Raw genomic sequence first — 27112 nt, 5'->3', positions numbered from 1 at the left:
TATCTGTAACAGTTTTCTTGACTTGATATTTTGATTAATATGGGTGCTAGGTAGGCTTGCACATGTGAATCATCTTAAGGTATTCTGCTGTGAGGTCATCTGTGACTACAGTTCTGGGTTTTAATTTGAATAAAAATATTTTGCTTCTGAATGTGGGAATGTGTTTTATAGGGAAAAATTGTTGTGGATGATAGTGTGCAGATAGCTAAGAGGGTTAGTTTTGCTGTTTATTTTAATGATTCTGGTAACAGTTTGCATAAAATGAGTACTGAATTTGGTGGTGATCGCTTCTGAGAGCAATTCAAGGATGGCGGGGTCAGTTGCTTGCCTCTCTCAAGTACAGGAGTTGCACAAGTACATAACTTCTGACTCACTAACCCAAGAATCATATCATGTAAGTAAAGCAACACTCGAATTGTCTATCACCAAAAAAATAATCTTTGCATTATATGTAAAAGTACAACAGTGCCGAGTTCCTCATAAACCTTTTCAGCTTTAGTCTTTCCACAGTGTATGTACTTTACTCCCCTCTCACCCCCTAAAGGGCCCATATCTATACAGGAAGAATGCAAAGTCCCTGTAATCACAACTACACAGGTAAAAGCTGCACTCTCTAAAGCCAAAAACACAGTATCCGTAAGACCGGACAACATCCCAGGCTGTGTTTTACACGAACTTCAGAACGAACTGGCTTCCCACTTAAGCCTCATGTTCAATAATAGCCTTGCATCAGGCTTTGTGCCCACTGAATGGCACACAGCAAAAGTTATCCCACTCCACAAAAGGGGGAGCCACCACTGATCCCGGGAACTATCGACCAATTAGCCTGACGAGCCTGGTCTGCAAGGCCATGGAACGTATCATCATGGAACTCATAAACAAAAACATTGGCAACCTCCAAACACTGGATCCCACCCAGTTCGGGTTTGTGAAAGGCAGATCATGCCTCCTGAACCTGATCAACTTCTTTGAGGCAGTCACCAAAGCCGTGGATGAGGGTAAGGTGGTTCACACAGAATATCTTGACCTTGCCAAGGCTTTCAACACCATCCCCCATTCTGGAATTATAGCTAAACTCACTAAACTAGGTATAAATCCCTACATCACAAGATGGGTTGCCAACTGGCTCACTGACAGAACCCACACTGTAAAAGTTGCAGACTCCAAATCTGACCTCAAAGCAGTGACAAGTGGAGTACCACAGTGTTCCGTCCTGGGACCTCTCCTTTTTGGTATCTACTTCTCTGAAGTACAGGCTAACACAGAAGGCCTTTGGCTAATGAAGTTCACAGAGGACTGCAAACTAGGAGCCATAGTCAAGTCCCCAAATGATGTGGGCATCCTGCAGAAGGGCCTCACTGAGACAGATGCCTGGTGTCAGAGCCATGGCCTCAAGCTCAATGCCAAAAAGCACAGAGTCATCCCCTTTGGTAAAAACTCTGTACCCATGAACTACCACATAGGCAGCAATCTACTTAACACCGAATGCGTGATAACAGACCTTGGGACCCAGGCGGACAGTAGTCTCTCCTTTGATTGTCACATCACCACAGTAGTCAGGAAGTTCTTCTACATGGCACACCTCATCATAAAAGAGTTCTCATCCAGGAAAAAAGAGGTCATTGTTCCCCTCTACTCGACACTCATTAGACCCATTATAGAGTACAACGCCCCTTTTGGAATGTACTTCACAAGACATCTGCAGCAGCTGGAAAGGCCACAGTAGTACCTCACAAAGAGGATTACTAGCCTCAAACAGATGCCCTACACTGACTACCTCAAAAAACTCCAGCTTTACTCCAAAGCATATTGCCTACTCCGAGGTGATCTCTGCCTAACATATTAAGCTATGTCAAACCCAGAGCTGTTGGACATGCTACACTTAAAGAAATCCCAATCCCTCTGAGCAACACGCTCTAGGGACCTAAACCTTGTCACCACAATAAACAGGACACGCTGGAGGGATAGATTCCTGTCCCAGAGACTTCCTATACTCTGGAACAAGCTACCCATCTATGTCAAGCAAAGTTCTTCATTAGCACTCTTCAAGAAAAATCTTGATGAGTGGATAGGAAATAGGAAATACACCCTGGGGATCACTTCTGTGTCTCTGCTTGACAGTGGCACAGGAAAATAACTTTCTTGGGTGGCATAAGCCATGGAACCTACTTGGCTAAGCTTACGTTGGCCCTTGGGCCGATAGCCTAGTACCTACCTATGAACATATGAACCTATGATCTCTGCAGAATGGCCATCACTCCACAAGGAAGGCTGCACCATTGACTCTGATAACTATTGTCTTATTAGACTCACCAGCATCATCTGTAAAATCATGGAACATATCTCTGTCAACTTTATAAACAATAAAACTGGTGACCTACCAACCCTCGACCCAAATGAATCTCATTTCATGAAATACAGGTTTTGTCTCCTTGGTCAATTTCTGTGAAAATTTAATGGATGCCACTGACAAAGGCCATTGTGTCCTTGCAGCTTATCTGAACCTTGCCAAAGCCTTCAAATATAATCCCCAATGTTGGCATTATTGACACATTCACTAATCTAAACATAAACCTCCATGTCACTTCTTTGTTTGTTTATTTATTAGCATTTATTTACTAGGTTAGTCCAGCTGGGCCTTAAAAAATCATTATCAGAGGAGGCCTGGGAAGAAAGGCTCCAGTATAAAAATACAATTTACCTCACAAACACAAACACAAGCACACTATACATAACACTTAGGTTCATAGGTTCATAGGCTCATAGGTTTATACTAGGCTATCTGCCCTAAGGCATTTATAAGCCTAGCCCAAATATTTGTGGCTTACGCCACCCCTTATATGAAAAAATACTGTGCCCATTAGTTTGTTGTGCCTCTGTCCAGCAGTGACACAGAGATGATTCTAAACCTACGATCTCCCATCCACAGGTCTAGATTTCTCTTGAACAGAGTCAGCGAGGTGCTCTGCCTCACATGGACCGGGATTTTATTCCACAGCATAGGGAGTCTCTGAGTGATAAATCTATCCCTCCAGCACGTCCTATTTTTATCCGTGCTAAGGTTTAAGTCGCTTGCTCTAGTGGTTTTGGTGGATTTGGATTTTTGAGGTGGAGCATGTCCATTAATTCCGGGTTGGACATGGCCTTGTATGTCAGGCACATGTCACCTCTGAGCAGACGGTATGCGACTGAATAGAGCTGGAGTTTCTTCAATCTGGCAGCATATGACAGATTTTGGAGTCCCTTTATCCTTTTGGTGAGGAACTTTTGGGGTCTCTCCAATTGCTGCAGATGTCGGGTGAGATACATCCCGAATGGGGCATTGTACTCGATCATTGGTCTGATAAGTGAAGAGTACAGGGGAACAATGACCTCACTAGATCTGGATGTGAATCCCTTCATGATCAGGTGGGCAATGTAGAAGGTCTTTCTAACCACTTTAGCAACGTGAGTGTCAAAAGAAAGGCCACTGTCAACCTGGGTCCCCAGGTCCCTGATAACCTCTTCTGTGCTTAGTGGATTGCCACCTATATGGTAGCTTGGGGTTACCTTGTTTTTCCCGAAGGGTATGACTATACATTTTTGCTTAACTTCAGGCCATGGCTCTGGCACCAGCTATCTGTTTCCGTGAGTCCCTTCTGAAGGATATCCGTGTCCGATGCACTTTCCACTATGGCCCAGTTTGCAGTCGCCTGCAAACTTTGTCAGCCAAAGTCCTCCCATGTTGGCCTGTACTTCTGAGAAGTAGATGCCAAACAATAGGGGCCAAGGACCGAGCCCTGTGGGACACCACTTGTGACCGGCTTGGAGTCTGACACAGCGCCAGCAACTCTAACCCTGTGGGTTCTGTCCCAGTTTGCAACCCATCTTGTGACATATGGGTTTACATTTAAGCTGGTAGTTTTTCTACAATACCCGAGTGGGGTATTGTGTCGAAAGCCTTTGCAAGGTCAAGGTAGGCTGTATGGACTGCCTTTCCTCATCAATGGCCTTGGTGACTGTTTCAAGAAGTCCACCAAGTTCAAAAGGCATGATCTTCCCTTGACAAAGCCAAACTGGGTCGGGTCCAATGTCTTCAAGTCCCTATATCTTTGTTTATGAGCTCCATTATGATCCTCTCCATAGCTTTGCAGACTAGACTTGTTAAGCTTATGGGGGTAATTACCAGGGTCCGTAGAGGCGCCTTTGTGGAGTGGGACCACAGTTGCCGCACGCCACTCCTTGGGCACGTATCCTGTGGTAAGGCTGAGATTAAACAGCTGCCTTATGTGCGGGTTTAATTCCTCATTTAGCTTGTAGCACACAGCCGGGGACACCATCCGGTCCCATTGATGCTGTGTTTTTAGCTTTAGAGAGAGCAGCTTTCACCTGCGCATTTGAGATGTCCGGGAGGCTACACTCGGCTGGGATAGTTATCTCTCCTTTAGGGGAGATGGGGTGAAGTTTGCACTGAACCTGTCTGCCAGTATGTTGGCAATGTCTGTGGGTTCAGTGATTTTTGTATCATTTTGGACTAATTCTGAGCATATCTGGGAGTTTCCACCCAGGTTCCTAACATAGCTGAAAAAGGCCTTATGATTGTCCTTTGAATCCATGGCAATTTTTCTCTCAAAATTGGCCTTAGTTGATTTTATGAGTGCTTGTATTTTTTACTAATAATGATCAGGGGTGACTTCCCTTTTATGGATTTTGTTCTATCATGTAATAGCTTTCTCCTCTTATTGTAAAGTTTGTTAATGGCTGGGGTCCACCAGACTGGACGCTTGCCCTTTGTGGAAAGAGTCTTGGTTTTATTTGGGATTGCCTGATCCATGCAGTCCTGGAGGTGTTCATAGAAGGCATTTGTAAGGGCTTCAGCTTGGGTTGTGGTTTCCTCTGGCTCAGGGGCCTTGAAGGATACCACACCAGTCTTGAGTAGTGTGAAGTTTGCTTTAGAGAAGTTCTTCACTATGGTCTTTTGTTTGGGGTGGGGGGGATGTGGATTTCAGTGAGATTAGTTTATGATCAGATCTCACCAATGAGGGATATACTTCTGGTGTGGAGCATTTTGTCCCCATGTTTGTGACAATGAGATCTAGTATATTTTCTCCTCTCGTGGGAACAGTGACTAGCTGTTCCATGGCATTTGAATTTATGAACTCCAGGAACCATTGGACTAGAAAGTTAGGGCTTGAGTAATGTTCCCAGTCTATATTCGGGTAGTTGAAGTCACCCAATATGATGGTGTTTGGAGATACATTTATACCCTCCAGTGTCTTCAGGAAGGCTGTGTGGGGTTCCTGAGTTTGAGAGGGTGGCCTGTAGCATGCTACAATTTGTACAGCAGTTTTGCCTATGGTTAGTTGCACCTGGATGGTTTCTGAAGCTTCGTTGCCACCAACCTGGAGGTGTGGGTATCCTTTATGAATATGGATACACCCCCTCCTTTTGTGGTATGGTCCGGGTTTTGGGGCCGGAACGCATGATATGAGGTAAAACCTAATAGTGCCGGGTGCTCTCAGGAGCCTTGAACCAGGTTTCAGTTACAGCACAGACATCGATGTTCTCCATACTGAGAAGGGCCTCGAGTGCATGCATTTTGAGATTTAGACTTCTGGCATTGAGCAGCATTACCCTCAGTTTCTTCCCATTTTTGTTTTCTAGGGTGGTAGGCTTAGAATTTGAGCCTTGCCTAAATAAGCCACTATGGGGGTGGCAGGCGCTTTAGCCAATATCCGAATCCCAGGGTGACAGGTGCAAGCCATCCCAAGCAGCGTGACTTGGCAAGCATGTGATCCCAGGCAGACAGACACTGAATCCCCTTTGAATGACACCATACATTAAGCCAATTGTTAAAGCTGATCATCTTGTCTCTATATTGTGGCATCATTCTTGGTGAAGGAAGGATACTGCTCAGGGTTAGGGTCATACCTGCCTGGGCTACATAATCAGAGAGCTCCTCTATGTCTCTTTTCATGTAGTCCAGGGAGGTATCGTCTCAGGTCGCTCACACCAGCATGGACAATGACTGTGTCATATTTGTACTTGCTGTGGAGTGACCCAGTGCTTGTGTTATGTGGTGGATTCTAGCGCCGATAGGCAGCTTACTGTGACCCTCTCCTTGTTCAGCCTGGTGAGTGGGACGCCAGTGTGTCTGACTATGGAGTCACCTATGACAAGTATGTTTGGTGTTGTATTTGGCCTTAAGGGCTGTGACTGCTTTGCACACTGCTTTTGTGGTTTATGGGTTGCTTGTGGGGTGTCTTGAGGTAGCAGTTGTTTGGGTGTCTGCTTTGGAGGCCTCTGCTGTTTAGGTAAATTTTTACTCAGAGCCTCCGAGTATGTCTTTGTGTATTTATGTGTTTGATTCAGTGGAGTGGTAGCATTATGTGAGGCTGGTTTTGTGGTGTGTGTAGTTGCCTTCTCCTCCTGTCTGGTCTTGCCAGTCCTGAGTTGAGAGAGCTCAGCCTCCAGTTTGGCTAAATAGCTGCATCTCTCGCAAGTATTTGTGTTATGTGGGAGGAGGAGAGGGTTGTCTGTGTACATGAGGCAGTTATAACATTGCCTCAAGATTCCCATATTCACCAGCTGGACTGGAGAGGAGATTGACAACTGACCTTTGGACATGCTAGAATAATATTGGGAAATCCTTAATTGAAAACAAGGGCCAGTGGGGAGTGAGGGTGTAGTGCTTTTAATTTTTAGTGCTGACTTATATAATTGCTTTAGTGAGCAAGTGACAGGTAACTTGAGTGCAATGTGTTACAAGTAACTAAATGCAAAACGACAAACAGTAACTTTCTTTCAAGTGAAACAAGGAAATAAGTACAGTAAGCAATGCAGATATCACTAGTGATCCACAGAAGCTGAGAAGTTATTAGGTGGAATTAGCTTCCAGGGAAATAACAAGCAAACAAACAACAAGCATATAAACAAAGCTAGATTCAGCAGGTCTGGATCTAGTCTATGCTAGAGCAAACAAGGTGTACCAATTTCAGTAAGATACAGTTCAAATATTCAGGCACTATAAACCTTTAACCAGAAATTCCCAGCTCAGAAGGGCAGAGTCCAGCCTCTTCTCCCACAAGAGTGCAGACCACAAACCTTCTTAATGTAAAATAACTGGCCTGAAGCCCAAGTGCCTAAACCAGAACTAATACACTTGGACACTGGGCTCTCAATCAGCAGTTCCCAACTTAGAAGGATGAAAGCTACCTGTCCTGCCACCACAGTGCTTGCCACAAACCTTCCTAATGTAAAACAACTGGTCTGAAGCCCAAGTGCTTAATCCAAAAGACTTGAATGATAGCTACACTTTAATCAAGTTACAACCAAGCAGTAATAAATACCATTGAATACTTTAGAGAATGTCTGGATTAGTGCTCAAGTTACACAAACAAAGCTAGATCCAGCAGGCCCGAATCCAGTCTATGCCACAGCAAACAAGGCGCACCAACTTCAGTAAGAAACAGTTCAGATATGCATGCACTATAAGCCTTTAACCAGAAATTCCCAGCTCAGAAGGGCAGAGTCCAGCCTCTCCTCCCACAAGAGTGCAGACCACGATCCCTCTTAATGTAAAATAACTGGCTTGAAAGCCCAAGTGCTTAAACCAGAATTAATACACTTTTAGAATACCAGACACTGAGCCCTCAATCAGCAGTTCTCAACCTAGAAGGATGTAAGCTACCTGTTCTGCCACAACAGTGCAGACCACAAACCCTCTCAGTGCAAAACAACTAACTGGTCCAAGCCCAAGTGTTTAAACCAAAAGGCTTAGAATGAGTTACACCAAGCAGTAATAAATACAATTGAGTATTTTAAGATGATGCAAAAGTAAAAAGAAGTAGGTAGAAACACAAGTACAGTAAAAGCAGATGAAATTTTTTTTCTGAACAAGTGCTGAGATCAAAGAAACAGATTTGAGTGCTGAAACTAGAAAACTGGCTAGTTATAAGAAAAAAACAAGCTAGAAGGCTTCCTCAAATACAGAAGGGCTTGGGGCTCAGAAGCCTACAAATAGTCTGTACCACTTAACAAGAAAGGCAGGAAAATAAGCTTAATTTTTTTTTTTCTATTTCCCAGATGCTCTCTTTGTACACAGTAGGAGTGCCTGAAATCAGAATATGATCTCACTGCACTCAGTTGAGTGAGCAAATGAGATGGGCCCAGGCAGGATGAGGGGAGGGCAGTTTCAATGCCACTAAGATTAACACCAAAACAAAAACAGGGCGGGTGGGTGGGAAGAGCAGAATAACTTCAGTTAAAAATTCCTTCAACACTCCTTCATACACAGTTTAAATCAAATTAAATACTGTATTTTTTTTAAAAACAAGTGCAGATAAAGGTACTACAATTTCTCTATTATCGTCAGTTGAATATAACCAAGTTCTAGCTGGCCAATAAACAAGAATAATGGCAGAAGGAAATGACCGCAAAAGGCAATGCAATCCACAGAAATAGCGTATAAAACCTTTAATCACCGCTTTCATCAACTGACTTCCTCAGAATACATCCATTGAAAAAAGACACACCCTTAAATACACATTCAAACTAATTAATAACAGTCAATTGTCAATTAAAATTACATTAAGTACTAAACAAAATCATTTTAAAAAGAAAGACAAATCATGATGTTTATCAATACATAACTTGCGATATTTTAAAAAACATTTTACGTTTATTGTTTCGTTTAAACCTGGCGATTTATCTGCACTTAATTTAATCTGCCATAATGTCTCCCTTTGTTCCAGATAGTTCTTAAAGTCACCAGCTGGCCAAGCTGAGGTTTTAAAGCAGGAATTATTTCACATGCATCAGTTTAAATATGCAAGGACAGGAAATCAAAGAATGTACCCCCCACACCTGTAATTACTAGCAAATAACAAAATTCAGCCAACACTAGCTTCAGTTCAAGTTACTGAAGAGCAGAATAACTTCAGTTAAAAATTCCTTCAACACTCCTTCATATACAGTTTAAATCAAATTAAATACTGTATTTTTTAAAAAAAGTGCAGATAAAGGTACTTAAATTCTCTTATACTTCCAGTTGAATATAACCAAGTTCTAGCTGGCCAAGCTGAGGTTTTAAAGCAGGAATTATTTCACATGCACCAGTTTAAATATGCAAGGACAGGAAATCAAAGAATGTGGCTACCCCCACACCTGTAATTACTAGCAAATAACAAAATTCAGCCAACACTAGCTTCAGTTCAAGTTACTGAAGAGCAGAATAACTTCAGTTAAAAATTCCTTCAACACTCCTTCATACACAGTTTAAATCAAATTAAATACTGTATTTTTTTAAAAAAAAAAAAAGTGCAGATAAAGGTACTTAAATTCTCTTATACGTCCAGTTGAATATAACCAAGTTCTAGCTGGCCAAGCTGAGGTTTTAAAGCAGGAATTATTTCACATGCACCAGTTTAAATATGCAAGGACAGGAAATCAAAGAATGTGGCTACCCCCACACCTGTAATTACTAGCAAATAACAAAATTCAGCCAACACTAGCTTCAGTTCAAGTTACTGAAGAGCAGAATAACTTCAGTTAAAAATTCCTTCAACACTCCTTCATATACAGTTTAAATCAAATTAAATACTGTATTTTTTAAAAAAAGTGCAGATAAAGGTACTTAAATTCTCTTATACGTCCAGTTGAATATAACCAAGTTCTAGCTGGCCAAGCTGAGGTTTTAAAGCAGGAATTATTTCACATGCACCAGTTTAAATATGCAAGGACAGGAAATCAAAGAATGTGGCTACCCCCACACCTGTAATTACTAGCAAATAACAAAATTCAGCCAACACTAGCTTCAGTTCAAGTTACTGAAGAGCAGAATAACTTCAGATAAAATTCCTTCAACACTCCTTCATACACAGTTTAAATCAAATTAAATACTGTATTTTTTTTAAAAAAAAGTGCAGATAAAGGTACTTAAATTCTCTTATACGTCCAGTTGAATATAACCAAGTTCTAGCTGGCCAAGCTGAGGTTTTAAAGCAGAACACAATAAACATAATAACTCACACACCAGTGTCTCACCTGTCATGTCCTTAAGGCAAAACACAAAACCAAATATATTAGCCATAGTTAATTCCATCATGACACGCACAGACATCCCTTTCACCAGGCTAGATATGGAGAAGGTCATGGTCAGCTGTCTGTCAGGTGCCAGGATCCGCCATATCACACATGCACTCAAGCCTCTCAACAACAGGAACTGTTATGACAGTGGTTGTCATGGATTGGTCTATGTATTTGGCTGAGGCAGACAGGCAATTATGGTATGGTAGATTTTATACCAATATGGCCATTGATCCTACGCCCAGATTTAAAAAGGAGATTGGCAGTTTTTTACATCTAGCCTTGAGTGAAGGTATAATTACCAAACAAGCTTTACAACATTTGACTGTTTTGGATCCATTGCCGCAACAGCTTTATTTACTCCCTAAAATACATAAAGACCCCTATCAACCACTGAGTAGGCCTATTGTGTCAGGGAATGGTTCCCTGACTGAACCCCTTTCTGCTTTTTTGACCATTCATCTTAAGCCATTGTTGAAAGGTGTTAGGGCTAGAATCCAGAACACTACCCAACTTTTGAACATCATTTCTGAGATGCAGCTGGAACCAGGTTGGATTATGTGTACATTAGGCATTACACCATGGTACACCAATATACCACATTGGGCTGGTTTGGCTGCATTGGAATATTGGCTTGACCATATTCCTCTGTAGAGTCCTGGTTTTAACACTTTTCTTATTTGTATCGCGGAATATGTCTTTACAAAAAATGTGCTTTATTTTAATGGCAACTGTTTTTTTACAATTTAAGGTCACAGCTATGGGTGCATCCTTTGCACCAACATATGCAAATCGTTTTATGGGGTATTTAGAACCCATCATTTATGATTATAATTTGATGAAATTGATATTTGGAGAAGATGTCTTGATGATTGCTGGTTGGTGTGGAGGTCTGATGTTGATTACCTTCAGGTGTTTCTTCAGTATTTAAATGAAAATAAGTGGGAGATTCAGTTTACTGCACACTAACACTGATTGTATTTAATTTCTGGATGTTCAAATAAGCCGCCAGCAGGATGGTATTTTGGTAAGTGATGTTTTTCAAAAGCATCCAGATTCTAATACCCTATTACATGCATCAAGCTGCCATCCCAGACACATTATATGTAATATCCCTAAATCCCAATTTCTAAGGATTCATAGGATCTTTTCCTCTGATGATACTTTTGCTTCACAACAACAAAACCTTACTACTAGATTCTGCAAAAGGGGATACTGCAAGTCACAAGTGGTTCATACTAGTAATCAACTACAAACTTATACTAGGCATGACTTGTTACAATATCAACATAACATAAAATAAATAGAAATAGTATTGTTAGATTTAATACTACTTATGGGCGTAACACTCTTGCATTTATGAACCTGATGCAAAAACATTGGGATATTTTAATGGCTGAGGAAAGACTATTAAACATTTTGGGTCCCAGATGCCACTTTTCATTTAGAAGAGGCCAGACAGTGGGTGGGTTCTTCAGTCATTATAAACACAAGGTACAATTGAAAAATATATCTCAGGGTACATTAGAAGGGGGTATACTGTTAAGTCATGTCCCCTGTGGTTACTGTTCTTTTTTGTAAACGTGTAACTCATACCAAAGAATTCACTAGTAAAAATAGCCCCAAAATCTTTAATATTAACATTTTTGCCAATTGTAGCACCGACTGGGACATATATCTTGCTACATGTACATGTTCAGCCTTTTACATAGGTCAATTATCACGTCCCTTCAGATTTCATATATGAGAACATTTAAGTAATATTAGAAATACATGTCAGTGTAATACTCTGTACAAACATACCATCAGACACCTCACAGCACATTTCAAATTTATTATTATTGACAAAGTCTTAGGTAATGCAAACATGAAAGCTGGATGGCATGATATTCTGAATAAAAAAAGAACCTGGATTATTAAATTATGAGGAATTTTTTTCCCCTGGTTTGAATGAGTACCTTTAAATGTTAAATGGAACATAATTATTTAATTAGAATTGTAGACCTAATGCTGTGTAATAAGTATATACTGTGTTAAAGAAACCTTTTGTTATAATACACTGATGAAGGCTAAAAGGCTGAAAACGTTTTTTCTTTCACTTTAGTGTATGCTTTACACTAATTTATGTAGTCATTAAAAATAATTTGATGGATCTCTCATGGGAGTGCTGGCCAGTTTTTTTAATTTGATTTTGGAGTGTTTTGGGCCTTTGCACTTGACATATGTGCGGAAGCTCTGAGTTTTGACTACTGTTATGACTCTGTCATAGCCCATGTTGGTGTGTGTGACTTGCGATGTACCTCTCTGGACTATATGAAGAGAGACATGGCTGAGCTCTAGGACTATGTGTCTCAAGTAGTTATGTCCCCAGCCTTAAGCAGCATTTTACCTTCACCTAGGATGATGCTTCAATACAAAAAGAAAATGATTGACTTCAATAATTAGCTTAGTTTCTGGTGTCATTCTAAGGGGATACAGTATCTGTCAGCCTGGGATGATGTGATCAACAGACCTCGATGCTTTGCCAGAGAGGGTCTTCATCTGCCACCCCTGGGATTTTGGCTACTGGCTAAGGCTCTTGCCACCCGCATAGCGCCTTTTTAGGCAGTGTTTCAAGGTCAAAATTACAGACATAAAACTCCATCTAAAAACAACCTCAAGCTGCTAAACGCTAGGAGTCTTAACATGAAACTGCACTCACTGGAAGCAGTCCTCACCTTGGAAGACATAGACAGTTGTGCAGTCACGGAGACCTGGTTCAAGGCTGTGGAGAGCACCCCAGGCATACAGGGCTACACCTCTTTCCACACATTCAGACCACAAACTGAAGGTGTGAAAACTAAAGGAGATGGTGCATTGATATCAATTAAAGATAAATAAACTTCCAGATTGGTTAAACAGTATGATTCCCTGGAGATACTTCAGGTGCAATTAATTGTTGGTAGGACTGTAGGACACCTACTCAAATCATTGCTAGCTACAGAACCCCCTCCATGAATCAGGACACCCACTCTGCCTATTTGGTGCTACTTGAGTCTATCAAGATACATCCAAACACAATGGTTTTGGGTGACTTTAACTACACATCCTTTGACAGGGTAAATTACTCATGCTCTAACTCACTTGCCCAAAAGTTCCTTGACCTCCCCCCCCAGCAGCACCTAAACTAAAAAAACACCTCCAAAGCAGATTATAACCTCTTACAGCATGGTATAAATACCTTTACTGCACCTACCCCTCAGATGGAACTGTCATATATGCAGAGTTCTACACCAATGCTTTATACAAACACCTGTATAACTGATTTGACTTAGCTGGACCTGATAGGACCAAAACAAGCTCTTCAAGGAAGAGCAAACCTGCCTGGTAGAAAACTGCCATTAACAGGCTTTACAATAAGAGGAAGAAATTGCTGTCTAAGAGTAAGAGAGATCGAGCCTTAAACTGGAAACACTCCCTCCTCAGCTTAAACAAGCAAATAAGACTTCTTGTGAAGTCCTCTAAAGCAAACTACAAATGCAAATTAGCTTCCTCAGCTAAGGACAACCATAATGCATTCTTTAGTTACATCCGTAATCTAAAAGGAAAGGCCTAGATTTGTGCTGAACTGGTAGTTAATGATACCACATATACTGAGCCTGTGGGCACAGCTAAATTGTTAGCCGACAGGTTCTGTGAAAACTTGACTTCCCTGTCCCCACCACACATACCCCATGGCATCCCTACCAACTGTCCTCTACCTTGTATCTCTAAAGAGCATGTCATAAATGCCCTCTCTAAGTGCAAAAACACAGCATCTGTGGGACCTGATAACATCCCAGGTTGCACCCCACATGGGCTCAAACAAAAATTAGCAACACCACCACTGGGTACTCTCTTCAGTCATAGAGTAAGCACCTGCTTTGTTCCAGCTGAATGGAAAATGGTCACTATTATCCCCTTGCACAAAGGTGGTTCTTCCACCAACCCTGAGAACTATACACCTAGTAGCCTCACTAGTCTTATCTGCAAGCCCATGGAGTGAATCATCATCGACCTTATCAACAAAGATATTGATAATCTCCAAACACTTGACCCTAATAGGATTGGATTTGTCAAAGGGAGATTATGCCTGTTAAACCTGGTGGACTTCTTCAAGACAGACACCAAGGCCCTGGATGAGGGTAAATCTGTGCATAGAGCCTACCTAGACTTAGCCAAAGCTTTTGACACTATCCCCCATTCAGGCATCATTGACAAACTCACCGAGCTAGGCATCAATCCTTATATCATTAGATGGGTCATTAACTCGCTCACTGATAGAACCCACACAGTCAAAATAGGGGAATCCAGCTCCAGCAGCAGACCTGTAACCAGTGGTGTTCCACAGGGATCAGTCCTGGGACCTCTACTGTTTGGAATCTATTTCTCCAAAGTACAAGCTAAAACTAAAGGTCTGTGGCTGACAAAGCTTGCTGATGACTACAAACTGGGAGCGGTCACAGAATCTCCAAATGATGTCAACATCTTACAAGAGGATCGTACACAAACAAATGACTGAAACAAAAGTCATGGCCTTAAATTCAATGCAAAAAAAAATGCATTACCATCCCTTTCAGTGTTAAAGTCATGGCCTTAAACTTAATGTAAAATATATATCATCATTCCTTTCAGTAAGTGCAATGTTCCTGCTAACTACCACATCAATAACAACACACTAAGCATGCACTCAGTGGTGAGAGACCTGGGCACACAGGTCAACAGCACCCTTACTTTTGATCACCATGTCTCTACAGTGGTAAGAAGGCCATTGTAAACTGCTCATCTCATAAGTAAGGTGATTGCATCCAAAAAAAGTTATAACCTCTCTGTACTCTTTCCTCATCAGGGCAATAATTGAGTACAACACCCCTTTTGGTATGTACCTTTCCAAGTACCTGCAGCAATTGGAGAGATCACAAAGGTTCCTCACAAGGAAATTTCAAGGTCTTCAGCATCTGTCCTATGTGGATCATCTGAAATCACTGTCACTTTATTCTGTTTCATACAGACTACTCAGAGGCGATCTATGCCTTGCATATAAGGCAGTCTTTGACCCTGCTTTATTGGAAATGCTACATATTCGCAAGCCAAATGGTACATTGCTTACTCTCGCTAAACACCTTAACATAGTATGTGACATTAATAGAACCTGCTGGAGGGACAGATTTGTCTCCCAGAGTTACCACACCTTTGGAACAGACTCCCACTTCATGTCAAACAGAGCACTTCACTGGCCCTCTTCAAATGCAATCTGGATGATTGGATGGGTAACCATAAATCCACACCAGGGGTTTGATCTGTGTCCCTCTTGGACAGAGGCAATCAGTGCTGATCATGGAAATAAGGGTAGAACTTGGATAGGCCTGTAAGGTCCCTAGGGCCATTAACCTAGTAACTTCCTATGATCCTATAATAATTGCATTTGTTGATAGTTATAAAACAACACAAAGACATGAAAGGCAACTGCACAAAGTCTTTGAGAAAGATATACATATTATATAATGTCGTACAAAATTTTAAAACAACAATGCAATACGATGAAATGTTGTGACAATATCTTATAATATAGAAATGATGAAACTATAATACCAAGTTACAAGGAAAAAGTATAAGGAGTGTAAAATATGAGGTAAAAAATATAAGTATTCATTATAGTATATGAAATGTTGAAAAACAGCTTACATGCATGCTGATAGGCTGACAGCAGGAAAAGAGGGGGTGAGGTGAGAAATGTAAAAAGGAGAAAAATAAGTAAAGATAAGTGAAAAAATACTGTGAGAGGGTAAATGAAAAAAAAGAAAAATGTAGGTTGGAGACAGTGAGTGATACAGGTGAGAGGAGGAGGAGAATGAAGGATGGTAGAGTATATAAGGATGTATTCTGGAAAAAAAAGTAGTGAAGTGAAAATACCAGAGTCTGATGAGGAAATGCAAAGTTGATTCTATATGATGAAAGACATTTGAATAAAGTGGAAAGTAGTATGTTGTGAGTTCTAACTCTTAGGCTTGGTTAATCTAAATTGGTTTAACTAGGAGATTAGCAAAAGTATGACCATATACTCAGCAGATACTGCTTTAAGTCAGTTTTAAATGAGTTACCAATTTGTTTCAGAGACAGGGACATTGATTTTCATGCTTTTGAAACACAGTTTTAGGAAAGTGAGTTACCTTCAGAGTTATAAGATTTAGAAACATAAAGTGTTATCCTCAGATTGTTGCTCTCTGTTTTTGGGAGTAGGGTTGGATAATAGATTGTACAGCAGGACACTGACCTGGCTGATATATAGGTTTGTGGGTTAGTATCACTTGTGTCAAGCTTAGAAAGTAAGTAATCATCTTTCCATTTCACTGCTTTTGTCTTGTTTAAAAGGTAGCACTGAAATGAAAGAAAAGATGAGGAAGAGATCCCTAGTGCAGAGAGCTTCATAAGTAGTAATGGGTGACACATGGTGTTGAATGATTTTGATAGGTCAAAAAAGAGGGAGGAGACAAGTTTACCAGAGTTCTTGTTAGTATTGACTATAAAGCTGAGTAGGGCAGTAGTTGTACTATGGCTAGGATGGAAGACATGCTGTGTGAGTGTGACTATGCTGTTACAGGTTAAGTATTTTTGGAGCTGAGAGTGAATACACTTCTCAAGATTTTGGGTTTTGAAGAGAAGTTGCTATGGGCCTACAATTTGAAAGTTCAATGGAAATTCCACCCTTAAGAAGTGGAAAGATAAAGCACTTTTTTCATAGTTAAGGAAGGTAATTTTCTGCAATGAAGCGATGTATCAGCATGGAAACTGGGTAGGCTATGGAATCTGCTGCAATTTTTGCAGATTTAGTTGCAGACTGGTTCTCTGACTGAACACACGGAATGAGGCACTTCATTAGTGAAATCCTTCAGGGCTCTTTACTGGTTCACCTCCTATCTGGCATCTAGTTCTCTGATGTGAAATCAGAAATTGAAGGTCTGTGGCTAAAAAAGTTTTCAGTGGCTATAAACTGGATGTTATTGACTCAAACACAGATGCTCATATCCTCAAATAAGAGTTTGCCATTACCCTCTTTTGGTGTATTAACTATGGCCTTAAGCTTAATGCCAAAAATGTAGTGTTTATCCAGCCGATTACCAAATAGGTTCATAAGTTCATAGGTAAGTATTAGGCTAGCTGGTCTTGTGGGCCATTTTAAGCCTAGTCAGTTTCCCTTTTGGTGCTTGAATTAATCTATTCCTTTTGGTGTTAGATTGTCCTTACCCATTCTATGGTCAATAATTATATATTATCTCTAGTGATAACAACTTTAATCATTAACACAGATAAGTTCAGGGAACCCATGCATGGGATAAAACATTTAAGAGCTCCTTCTGTCCATTAGTATACAGAGGGCAGTCCTGGGATAAATTTTATGTTTCTAATCCATAGAGTCAAGGTGCACATGAACATGGACAGGGATGAGCTTTGTTTTATGTGGATGAGGAATATGTTCCAGAGCAGTGGTATCCCCTGCAAGATAAACCTGTCCCTCCAAACCATTATGTTGATGCTGTGGAAAAGGATTAGATCCCTAGACTGAGTATTTCTGATGGCATTTCATTTGATGATGTGCAGTAAATCTATCCGTTCTGGGTCAGAGGGTGTCTTGAATACCAGACACAGGCCACCTATTAGTAGTCTATAGGATACAGAGTAGAGTGATAAGGCTTTGAGTTGGTCCATGTAGAACATATTTTTTGGGCCTTGTATTCTTTCAGTAAGGTATCTTTGTGGGCATTCCAGTTACTGCATGTGCCTGGACAGCTACATGCCAAAGGGTGCATTATAAGCAATGACTGGCCTAATGAGGGCTTAGTAAAGGAAGGCAATAACATCCCTAGATCTAGACACAATCCCTTTGTTTATAAGCTGTGCAATGTAGAAGGATGTTCTTATGACAATGTGCACACATTGGTCAAAAGTTAGGCCACTGCCCACATAAGTTCCCAAAGCCTGAAAAACTGGGTCAGCATTTAAGACCATAGATGATTTCCCAAAGAATATGATACTGCATTTTTTTCATTTTTTTGGCATTTAGTTTCAGACCATGATTTTAGTACCAGTTATTTATTTGGAATAAACCTTCCTGCAGGATGGCTAAGTCATTTGGGGATTCAATAACTGCTCCTAGTTTGGAGTCACCTACAAACATAGAAAGCCACAGCCCACTGATGTTTGCTTTTACTTTAGAAATGTAGATGCCAAACAGGGAGGTCCCAGCACAGAACCCTGGGTGACTCCACTGGTGACTGGTCTGTTTGTGGAGATAAGTTCCCCAATTTTGGTTTCCTACATCCTATCTGTGAGTGAGTTGGCAATCTATCAGGTGACATAGGGGGTTATTCCCAGTTTATTTAGCTTTTACTAATATATCTGAGTGGTAGATTGTGTCAAATGTTTTGGCCAGGTTGAGATATGTGGTGTGTGCCATTTTAACTGCATCCATTGCTTTGGTGACCTTTTCAAAAAAGTTCATGATAAGTCTTTCCATGGCTTTGCACAAGGCTGATCAGACTTACAGGTCTCTAATTTCCCGGGTCTGAGATAGGTCCTCTCCTTATGCAGGTAGCTGTCCTCCACTCACTTGGTACAAAACCTATACAGAGGCTGAGGTTGAACAGTGGTGTTGACAGCATGTTACAGACCACCCTCCCAATCTCAGGAACCCCATTCAGACTTCCTGAAGACATTGGAGGATATGAATGTCTCACCAAATACCATCATATTGGGAGACTTCAACTACCCTAACATAGACTAGGTGCATTATTCTAGCCCTAACACCCTAGCCCAAAGGTTCCTGGAATTCATTAACTCAAATGCAATGGAACAGCTAGTCACCTCTCCCACAAGGGGAGAAAATATACTAGACCTGGTCATCACAAACATGGGGACAAAATGCTCCACACCGGAAGTATACCCCTCACTAGTGAGATCTGACCACAAACTAATCACCCTGGATATTCATATCCCACCTCCACACCCAGCACAAAAGACTACAGTGAGAAACTTCTTAAAAGCCGACTTTACACTTCTCAAGACTGAGATGGTATCCTTTAAGCCCCCTGGGCCAGAGGAAACCACATCCCACAATGCTGAATCCTTCACAAATGCTTTCTACGGACATCTCCAAGAATGTATGGATCATGCAATCCCAAATAAAACCAAGACCCTCTCCACCAAGGGCAGGCGTCCTGTCTGGTGGACCCCAGCCATAAACAAACTGTATAACAAAAGAAGGAAGCTACTGCAAGACAGAGCAAAATCCCATAAAGGGAAGGCATCTCTGACCAGCACCAGCAAAAAACTACGTTCACTCATAAAAACATCCAAGGCCAACTTTGAAAGAAAAATCGCTAAGGACACTAAAGATAACCATAAGGCCTTCTTCAGCTATGTTAGAAACCTGGGCGGAAACCCTCAGATATGCTCAGAGTTAGTTCATAACGACACAACATACACTGAACCCACAGATATTGCCAACATACTGGCAGACAGGTTCAGTGCAAACTTCTCCCCTCCCTCACCCCCAAAAGAAGAAATATTTATCCTAGCTGAATGTAACCTCCCTGTCATCTCAGATGTCCAGGTGAGAGCCGTTCTCAGCAAAGCTAAAAACACAGCAACAATGGGACCTGACGGTATCCCAGGTTGCGTGCTACGTAATCTCCAAGAGGAGCTAAACCCGCACATAAGAATGCTGTTTAACCTTAGCCTTACTACAGGATATGTACCTGAACAGTGGCGTACAGCAACAGTGGTCCCACTCCACAAAGGAGGCTCCTCTACAGACCCTGGAAACTACTGCCCATAAGCTTAACCAGCCTGGTCTGCAAAGCTATGGAAAGAATCATTATGGAACTCATAAACAGAGACATCGGGGACCTACAGACACTTGATCCTACCCAGTTTGACTTTGTAAAGGGCAGATCCTGCCTTTTGAACCTGGTTGACTTTTTTGAAACAGTCACTAGAGCCATTGATGAGGGCAAAGCAGTCCATACAGCCTACCTGGACTTGGCTAAAGCCTTCGACACAATACCCCACTCAGGCATCATAGACAAGCTCAACAGCTTAAATGTAAACCCATATGTCACAAGATGGGTTGCAAACTGGCTAAAGGACAGAACCCATAAAGTCAAAATCGCTGGAGCTATGTCTGACTCAAAGCCAGCCACAAGTGGTGTCCCACAGGGCTCTGTCCTGGGACCCCTCTTGTTCGGCATTTATTTCTCAGATGTGAAAGCAAACACGGGAGGGTTGTGGCTGACAAAGTTTGCAGATGACTGCAAACTAGGCACCATAGTCGATACATCACCTGACACATGCATCCTACAGAAAGGCCTTACTGAGACGGACAACTGGTGCCGAAGTCATGGCCTTAAACTAAATGCCAAAAAATGTATAGTCACCCCTTTGGGAAAAACAAAGTACCCACAAATTATCACATAGGCAATAACCCATTGAGTACGGAAAAAGTAATCAGAGACCTGGGGACCCAAGCTGACAGTGACCTCTCATTAGACACCCATGTTGCCAAAGTGGTTAGAAAGACCTTCTACCTTGCCCACCTTATCATGAAGGGATTCACATCCAGATCAAAGGAGGTAATTGTACCCCTATACTCCTCCCTTATCAGGCCCATGGTTGAGTACAATGCCCCATTTGGTATGTACCTCACCCGGCACCTGCAGCAGCTGGGGAGACCCCAAAAGTACCTCACCAAGAGGATCAAGGGTCTCCAACATATGTCATATGCTGCCAGACTGAGGAAACTCCAGCTCTATTCAGTAGCATACCACCTACTCAGAGGTGATCTATGCCTGACGTACTATGCCATGTCCAATCAGGAATTGATGGACATGCTCCATCTCAAAAAATCCAAATCCATCAGAACCACGAGAGCTAAAGATCTAAACCTCAGCACAAATATGAATAGGACATGCTGGAGGGACAGATTCATAACTCAAAGGCTTCCCACACTCTGGAACAGGATCCCAGTTCATGTTAGGCAGAGCCCCTCACTGACTCTCTTCAAGAGAAATCTTGACGAGTGGATGGGAGATCGTAGGTTTACCCCGGGGGTCATCTCTGTGTCACTACTAGACAGAGGCACAGTAAACTAAATCTATTCTGTATACTTTTGTACCATTACATGGGGTGGCGAAAGCCACATACACTATGGCTAGGCTTATAAATGCCCTAGGGCAGATAGCCTAGTACTAAACTATGAAACTATGAAGCTATAAGGGCTGCTAAAAAGGACCACTCTTAAAATAGACATTTTCATCAGCAGTGGACTATCCTTCAATCATCATGTATGAACTATAATTTGAAATCCCTCTGTCTTACCCAATTAGTCACTAAGGATAACTTCTCCAGGTCTTTGGAACATAGAATCAGTACTAGGCAAGTAATCATGGGAACTATAGGATGCTTAACCATATACAACCTTAAGCAGACAAACCTAAAAGTCCTTGCCAACCTTTGCAAACATTTAAAAGTACTCAACTCCCAAAATGAGCAAAGTTGTACAGGATAACCCTATCAGTCATCAGACTAGCTGTAAATGTAGCCAAACTAGTACTTTGTTTGGCCTGCAGTGTTAACTTATGAAATATTACTTTGTAGTCATAATCCCTCTCTGTTTTTCCATCAGGCTAATCATCAAACGCAATGTGCCACTTAACACAAATGTATCTGTCCAAGCACCTTACCCAACTAAAAGACTGCAATATTTTGTTACAAAACAGATCAAAGGCTAAGGTCCCTCAGGACACCCAGTGAGACTAAAAACCCTCTCACTTTTCTTTGTCTTGTACTGCTCCTTCATAGTTCTCTCTGCCTTGCCTCCAAAACTGTGAAACAACCTATCCTACTAGACTGTCTCCACTTTGGAGTGTTTTTAATACTGTCAGTATTTCTGAAGACCTCAACCTTTATTACAACATAAACAAGACCTCTTGGAGAAATAGGTTCCTCACCCAAAGAATCCCCTAAGGGTAGAACAAGCTCCCTTTGTATGCTAAACAATGTAAAACATTGGACTATGTTATGTTTTGTTTTGATAACAGGGTGGGTACTCACAAATTTACTCCTTGTGTAAGCAGTAAAGCCCTCATTGATTAGGATAGCAAATCCACCCACTAAACTTTCTGGGTTTCATAATTAGCCTCTATATGGTCACTCAGGCCACCTGCAAACCTATGAACCTATGCTTATACATTTCACTCGTGCACTTGCACTCACACACACACACACACACACACACACACACACACACACACACACACACACACACACACACACAAACACGTGCAGGTAATTCTAAATAAAGTACAAAAAGAATGAGGAAACAATACATACAGATCTTATACTGCAATTGACAGGAGACTATACTAAATAGCTTACAAAACAGCTGACCGTCACTAAGCAACCTATTTAAATTAAATATTTAATCAGATTTGTTGCTGTATTTCACTGCAACTCAAAAATAATCACGTCTAATCTCAGGATAATAAATTATATGTGGATGTGCTGCAGTCATATACTGGATCAACTAGAAGGCCCAAGTGCTGGATTAGCCAGTCATGGAGCAATGGGAATGAGTGGCTAGTGCTGGATCACGCATCTCAGAGACACAATGTTTGCAGACTGCTGCAGTAAAAGCACTGTCTGGGGAAAGCCTGGAAGCACAGCTCCTACACCTGTAATAGGGATGGTAGAAGCTGCCAAAGACTGTGCACCACTCTACTTGGGACTCATAGGTATGTGCAATCATACACCTGCACTGACCTCAGCATAGCTAGCATTGCACAGTGCTTTCTGTTCCATGGGAATATTAGCAGCATTCCAAAACTCTACTAATCCCCACTGGATACTAGCCATGATCCACAGCTCTTGCTTCTATCGCCAGGTGTTCTCAGAGGTTGTGATAAATGAATAAGACTGTGGGATGGCGGATTAATGGCTGAAGGGCATCTCATGGCACCCAAAAAATGTGTAAAATTAAAAAGATAATTTCCCATTTTTTACATAAATCTCCCTATACCACTTAAGATTGTCTTATTCACTATGTTAATTACTCAGACATAGTGCTGAAACTAAGGTAAGTAACAAGCTGTCAATGAGCTACACTCTTCAGACCTAGGTTTGAATCCCCCAGCTTTAGTCTGTATTTTTTTTAATTCAGAGCAAAATAGTTAACCAAACAAAACTTTTCTGAGCCACCCATGAAAACAGAAAGCTACGCCTAATGGTCATTGTCTGATTACCAAATGCAAACAAACAAGCAAATCAGCTACTTGGCAGCTTCTGTGTAAGTTCTCTGTATAACATATAGAATAGTCTATGCAACTAACATGTATTACTGAAATTTCTCACATATTAAAATATCTTTTATTTGCTGTCTGTGAGGATGGTAATTTTGACAGACATCTTTTTTACCATACTTAATTACAAATAAACATGAACTACAGTTCTGATACATAAATGTGCATATCGTCTATGAAATGCAAGTCAGGGAAAATCAGCAATAAATTGTATTGTTGTTAAAAATTGGACAGAAGTAAGTACCGGCAAATAAAAAAAATAAATATTTAAAAATGCATTTAAAGGGGATCAGTCTTAGGTTTGACTGATACACTTTAAATGCTGACATAAATATTTGTTGACAGAAGCAAAGCAATATACTTTTTATTTGATAGAATTGTGCATTATCGATATAAATCCACAGAAGCTACGGTATAAAAAGTCAAGTTACCTTAATCATTACGGCTGTTATCCTGAAGTTTTTGAAGGTTGTATAGCAACAAAACACCTGCAAACTTCTGTTTTGTGCTAAGAAATTACTTGCTTGAATTACATGTACCGGGTGCACAACGTTTAGTGTATGATTAACAAATATCTTCAAGTATATTGGCTTTGAAGGTAAGTGACAAAACGTTGCACTTTGCTTTCACTTCATGCTGATTCAGCTGGAAAGGCAAGCTGTTAACAATCTGATCACGGACCATCGTTAGTGAATTGAAAGGAGAGAGGCCAGGCTGAAGAATAAAAGAAGCAAGTTCAGAGTTACGGATCTGTTGTTGTCCCTGAGCTTTGCATTTCTAATTGCCTATAGAAAAAAAAAAGTTTAAAATGTGTCTTCACTGACCAGATGGATACTACAGTGCTAGATCCATGCACATATAATGCTTAGCTGTTTTCTGCAGCAGCATACTGTTTACTTACATGAAACCTGAGCATCTACCCCCTTATTAAGATGGCATATTCCAGGCAGCTCCATGTATTTGCAAGGAGCTCTTACACAGTTCAGTGCCTTTTTCTTCTCCCTAGATGATAGCTATGGTGATGTAAATGTACTGTAAATAACCTAACAATACTGCAGTCCTTAGCTTTTGTTAACTGAGGCAAAGATTGTACTGGACCTCACCAAATGTATGCATTTCTCAGACAACAAACTTCTATAACTGTATACTCCATATTAAGGTATTACACAAAATTACTAAAAGGACATTTTAACAAAGAATGCAAAACATATATCATATGTATCTGTAAACAGATACATACTTTGTATAGCTGTTACAAGATATACAAGTAGGTAATTCACATTTTGTCATTTCCAGTATATTCTGTCTTAGCACAGTGTAACTTGTATGTTTCTCTGGTTATCATAATATGTTTTTGATTTTACTCTATTATTAATATATGGGCACATACTGGACTGGACTGAAATTTCTCTATAGCCTACGTACTGATGTGATTTTACCAAATTTGTTGCACATGTGGCTATGCCTAAAAAAGGTCTCTCATGGATCAGCATGTTACTGCAGTAATCAAGCAGTCATATAAATAAAAGTATCTATGCATGCATGAAACTGTAGTGGTGGTGCTGCGGTAGCATTGTCGCCTCACAATAAGACATTGTCCTGTTCGATTCTCAGCTAAAGCATCTTCTGTATGGAGACATGCGTGAATGGGCGTACCTTCGTTGAAGGTTGTACGTCAGGGCTGGCAACTCGGTACATAAAAATCTACAGCCAATCATTAATGGACTGGAGTTCCGCTGTGGCGACCCCTAACCGGGAAAAGCTGAAAGATACAACAACATCTATGCATGCATGCATGAATGTATGTATGTTACTACTCAAGGTAATGGTAGGATGCCTTTTTTCAAGCTAATGAGATTGTTGCTCCTCAGGCCTGCACCATTATGTACAGAAATATGAAGTCACTACATTCATTTATGCCACATATATTTATACTGAAAAATATTCAAAAGTTAAAATTACTCCAGCAGCACTATGACGAAATACATGACCATAGCATCCATATCTGATTGTTACAGCCCAAAAATGAAAACTCTAGAATTTAAGTCAGTACAGAGAGTTACAAATATAGTGTGACAACTCCCCCCAAAATGGGGTTTGCTTCATTTATTTGAAGCTCACATACCTGTGCCCACTGATCTGTCACCAAAGTCTAGATATATTCACACATTTGTATATTTAAGTTCATAACAACCCCAAGGGGCCTTTTTAAGCCTGGCCACGCTTCACAAAGGTATCTGACAAGTGCTAATACTCTACCATTATCTTGAGGGGTATATGTAGGCTTGGACATGAGTGGTCATTTGGTCAAGCATTTACAAGCTATCTCTGTCTAATAGATCCTTAGTAACCTTCAGACATCACAAAAATCTAAACTTGAACAATACTAAAACAAAGTTGCTAAATTTGCCGCAAATAATCCTTCCAGAACCCACCACTGCATAGCATTGAAAAGCCTAAATTGGATAGAACTACCCCATCAATTAAGATATACATAGCTTCTTATATAAAATTATCCAGCATCCATTTACTTCTCCAGCTCTAATAACATTCTACACAACAATGCTCCCAGATGGTCATTGCAATCCAATTTCCAAAAACTCCTGTCTGTCCACAAACCTATCAAATTTTGCAGGACATTGTCTGTACTTGTACCATGTTGCTAAGGCCTGGAACTCCTTACCTGTATCCATAAGGTCAGTACCCTCCCTCCCATCCTTCAAAACCATTCTGATAGACTTCCTAAGCAAAAGCTGGCTCCGTTCTTGCTCAAACCCAGGATAAGTTATATCCTTAAATGTAAACAAATACCTGCTCGTGCCTTACACCTCCTTACTCACCTTTTTCACTGACTTCCTTACATCTGTCAATTTCTCTCCCTGGCTGTCTCTCTAAATATACCATGAGTCTGCTTTTATTTTATTATATTTCACATTTGTTAACCAGGTTAGTCCAACCGAGTTTGAAAACAAACCCATTTTCAGTGGAGACCCAAGGGGAAAGCCCCAGCAAACATAAGTAAAGATAAAGTGACAATATACAAAAATTAAATAACAATCACAATACAAAATAATTGTAAAAAGAAAAGGTTATTAACTATTTGCAGTGCAATGATAGTAAGCAACCCATTTTCAGTGCAGACCCAAGGAGAAAGAGCCCCAGAAAATATAAGCAAAGGTAAACATACAGGACAAAAACTATTAAAAACAACAATGCAAATACGAAATTAATTATAAAGAGAAAAACAAAAGAAAAAAATTATGAACATTAAGGGTTGCACTGATAGCAGTGGTCAAAATGTACTACATATGAGAGTAAAAACAAAAAGATAATCATTGTTGAAAAGAAGGACAATGTATAGGCATTGATAGGAAGTGGGGGGAAAAGATAAATAGTGTGGAGAATGGGAAGGGGAAAGAAAGGAGAAGGCTAGAGAAGGGCTACAGTTGTAGAGCTGAGGGTTTAGGAGGTTAGTTTAAGCAGAAGTTACTAACAGAGAAAGAAATTAGGAGATGCAACAGGTTATACAGTAGGTCAGACTAAGACTACGTGTGGTCAAGGCAACGACATAATTTTAAGTTGATTAGGTGGGATTTAAGCTCCTTTTTAAAACAGGGAAAGGAAAGTTTGGATCTAATATGGAGAGGGAGTTTTATTTTCTTTCACTTCATATTGCA

At 40.7% G+C, this 27112-nt stretch overlaps 1 protein-coding gene across 2 annotated transcripts in view; it reads right to left on the bottom strand.

The window, feature by feature from the left end:
• Nucleotides 1–24386, bottom strand: part of TMEM37 (transmembrane protein 37) — a 50572-nt gene extending 26186 nt beyond the window's left edge. The window contains exons 1-2 of one of the 2 annotated variants that reach the window (XM_044073758.1): nt 24337–24386; nt 23867–24220 (exon numbers count right to left, since the gene is read on the bottom strand). In XM_044073758.1, the coding sequence (XP_043929693.1) occupies nt 23867–23875 (9 nt within the window). In that variant the 5' untranslated portion in view covers nt 23876–24220; nt 24337–24386. The other variant, XM_044073757.1, reaches the window with a different exon arrangement.
• Between the last annotated feature and the right edge of the window lie 2726 nt (nt 24387–27112).

The sequence above is a fragment of the Protopterus annectens genome, chromosome 6.part0, assembly GCF_019279795.1.
Source record: "Protopterus annectens isolate FY-2018-M chromosome 6.part0, PAN1.0, whole genome shotgun sequence".
Lineage (NCBI taxonomy): Eukaryota > Metazoa > Chordata > Ceratodontiformes > Protopteridae > Protopterus > Protopterus annectens.
Note: the sequence above shows the minus strand (reverse complement) of the source record. Positions and strands in the feature narration are given on the sequence as shown.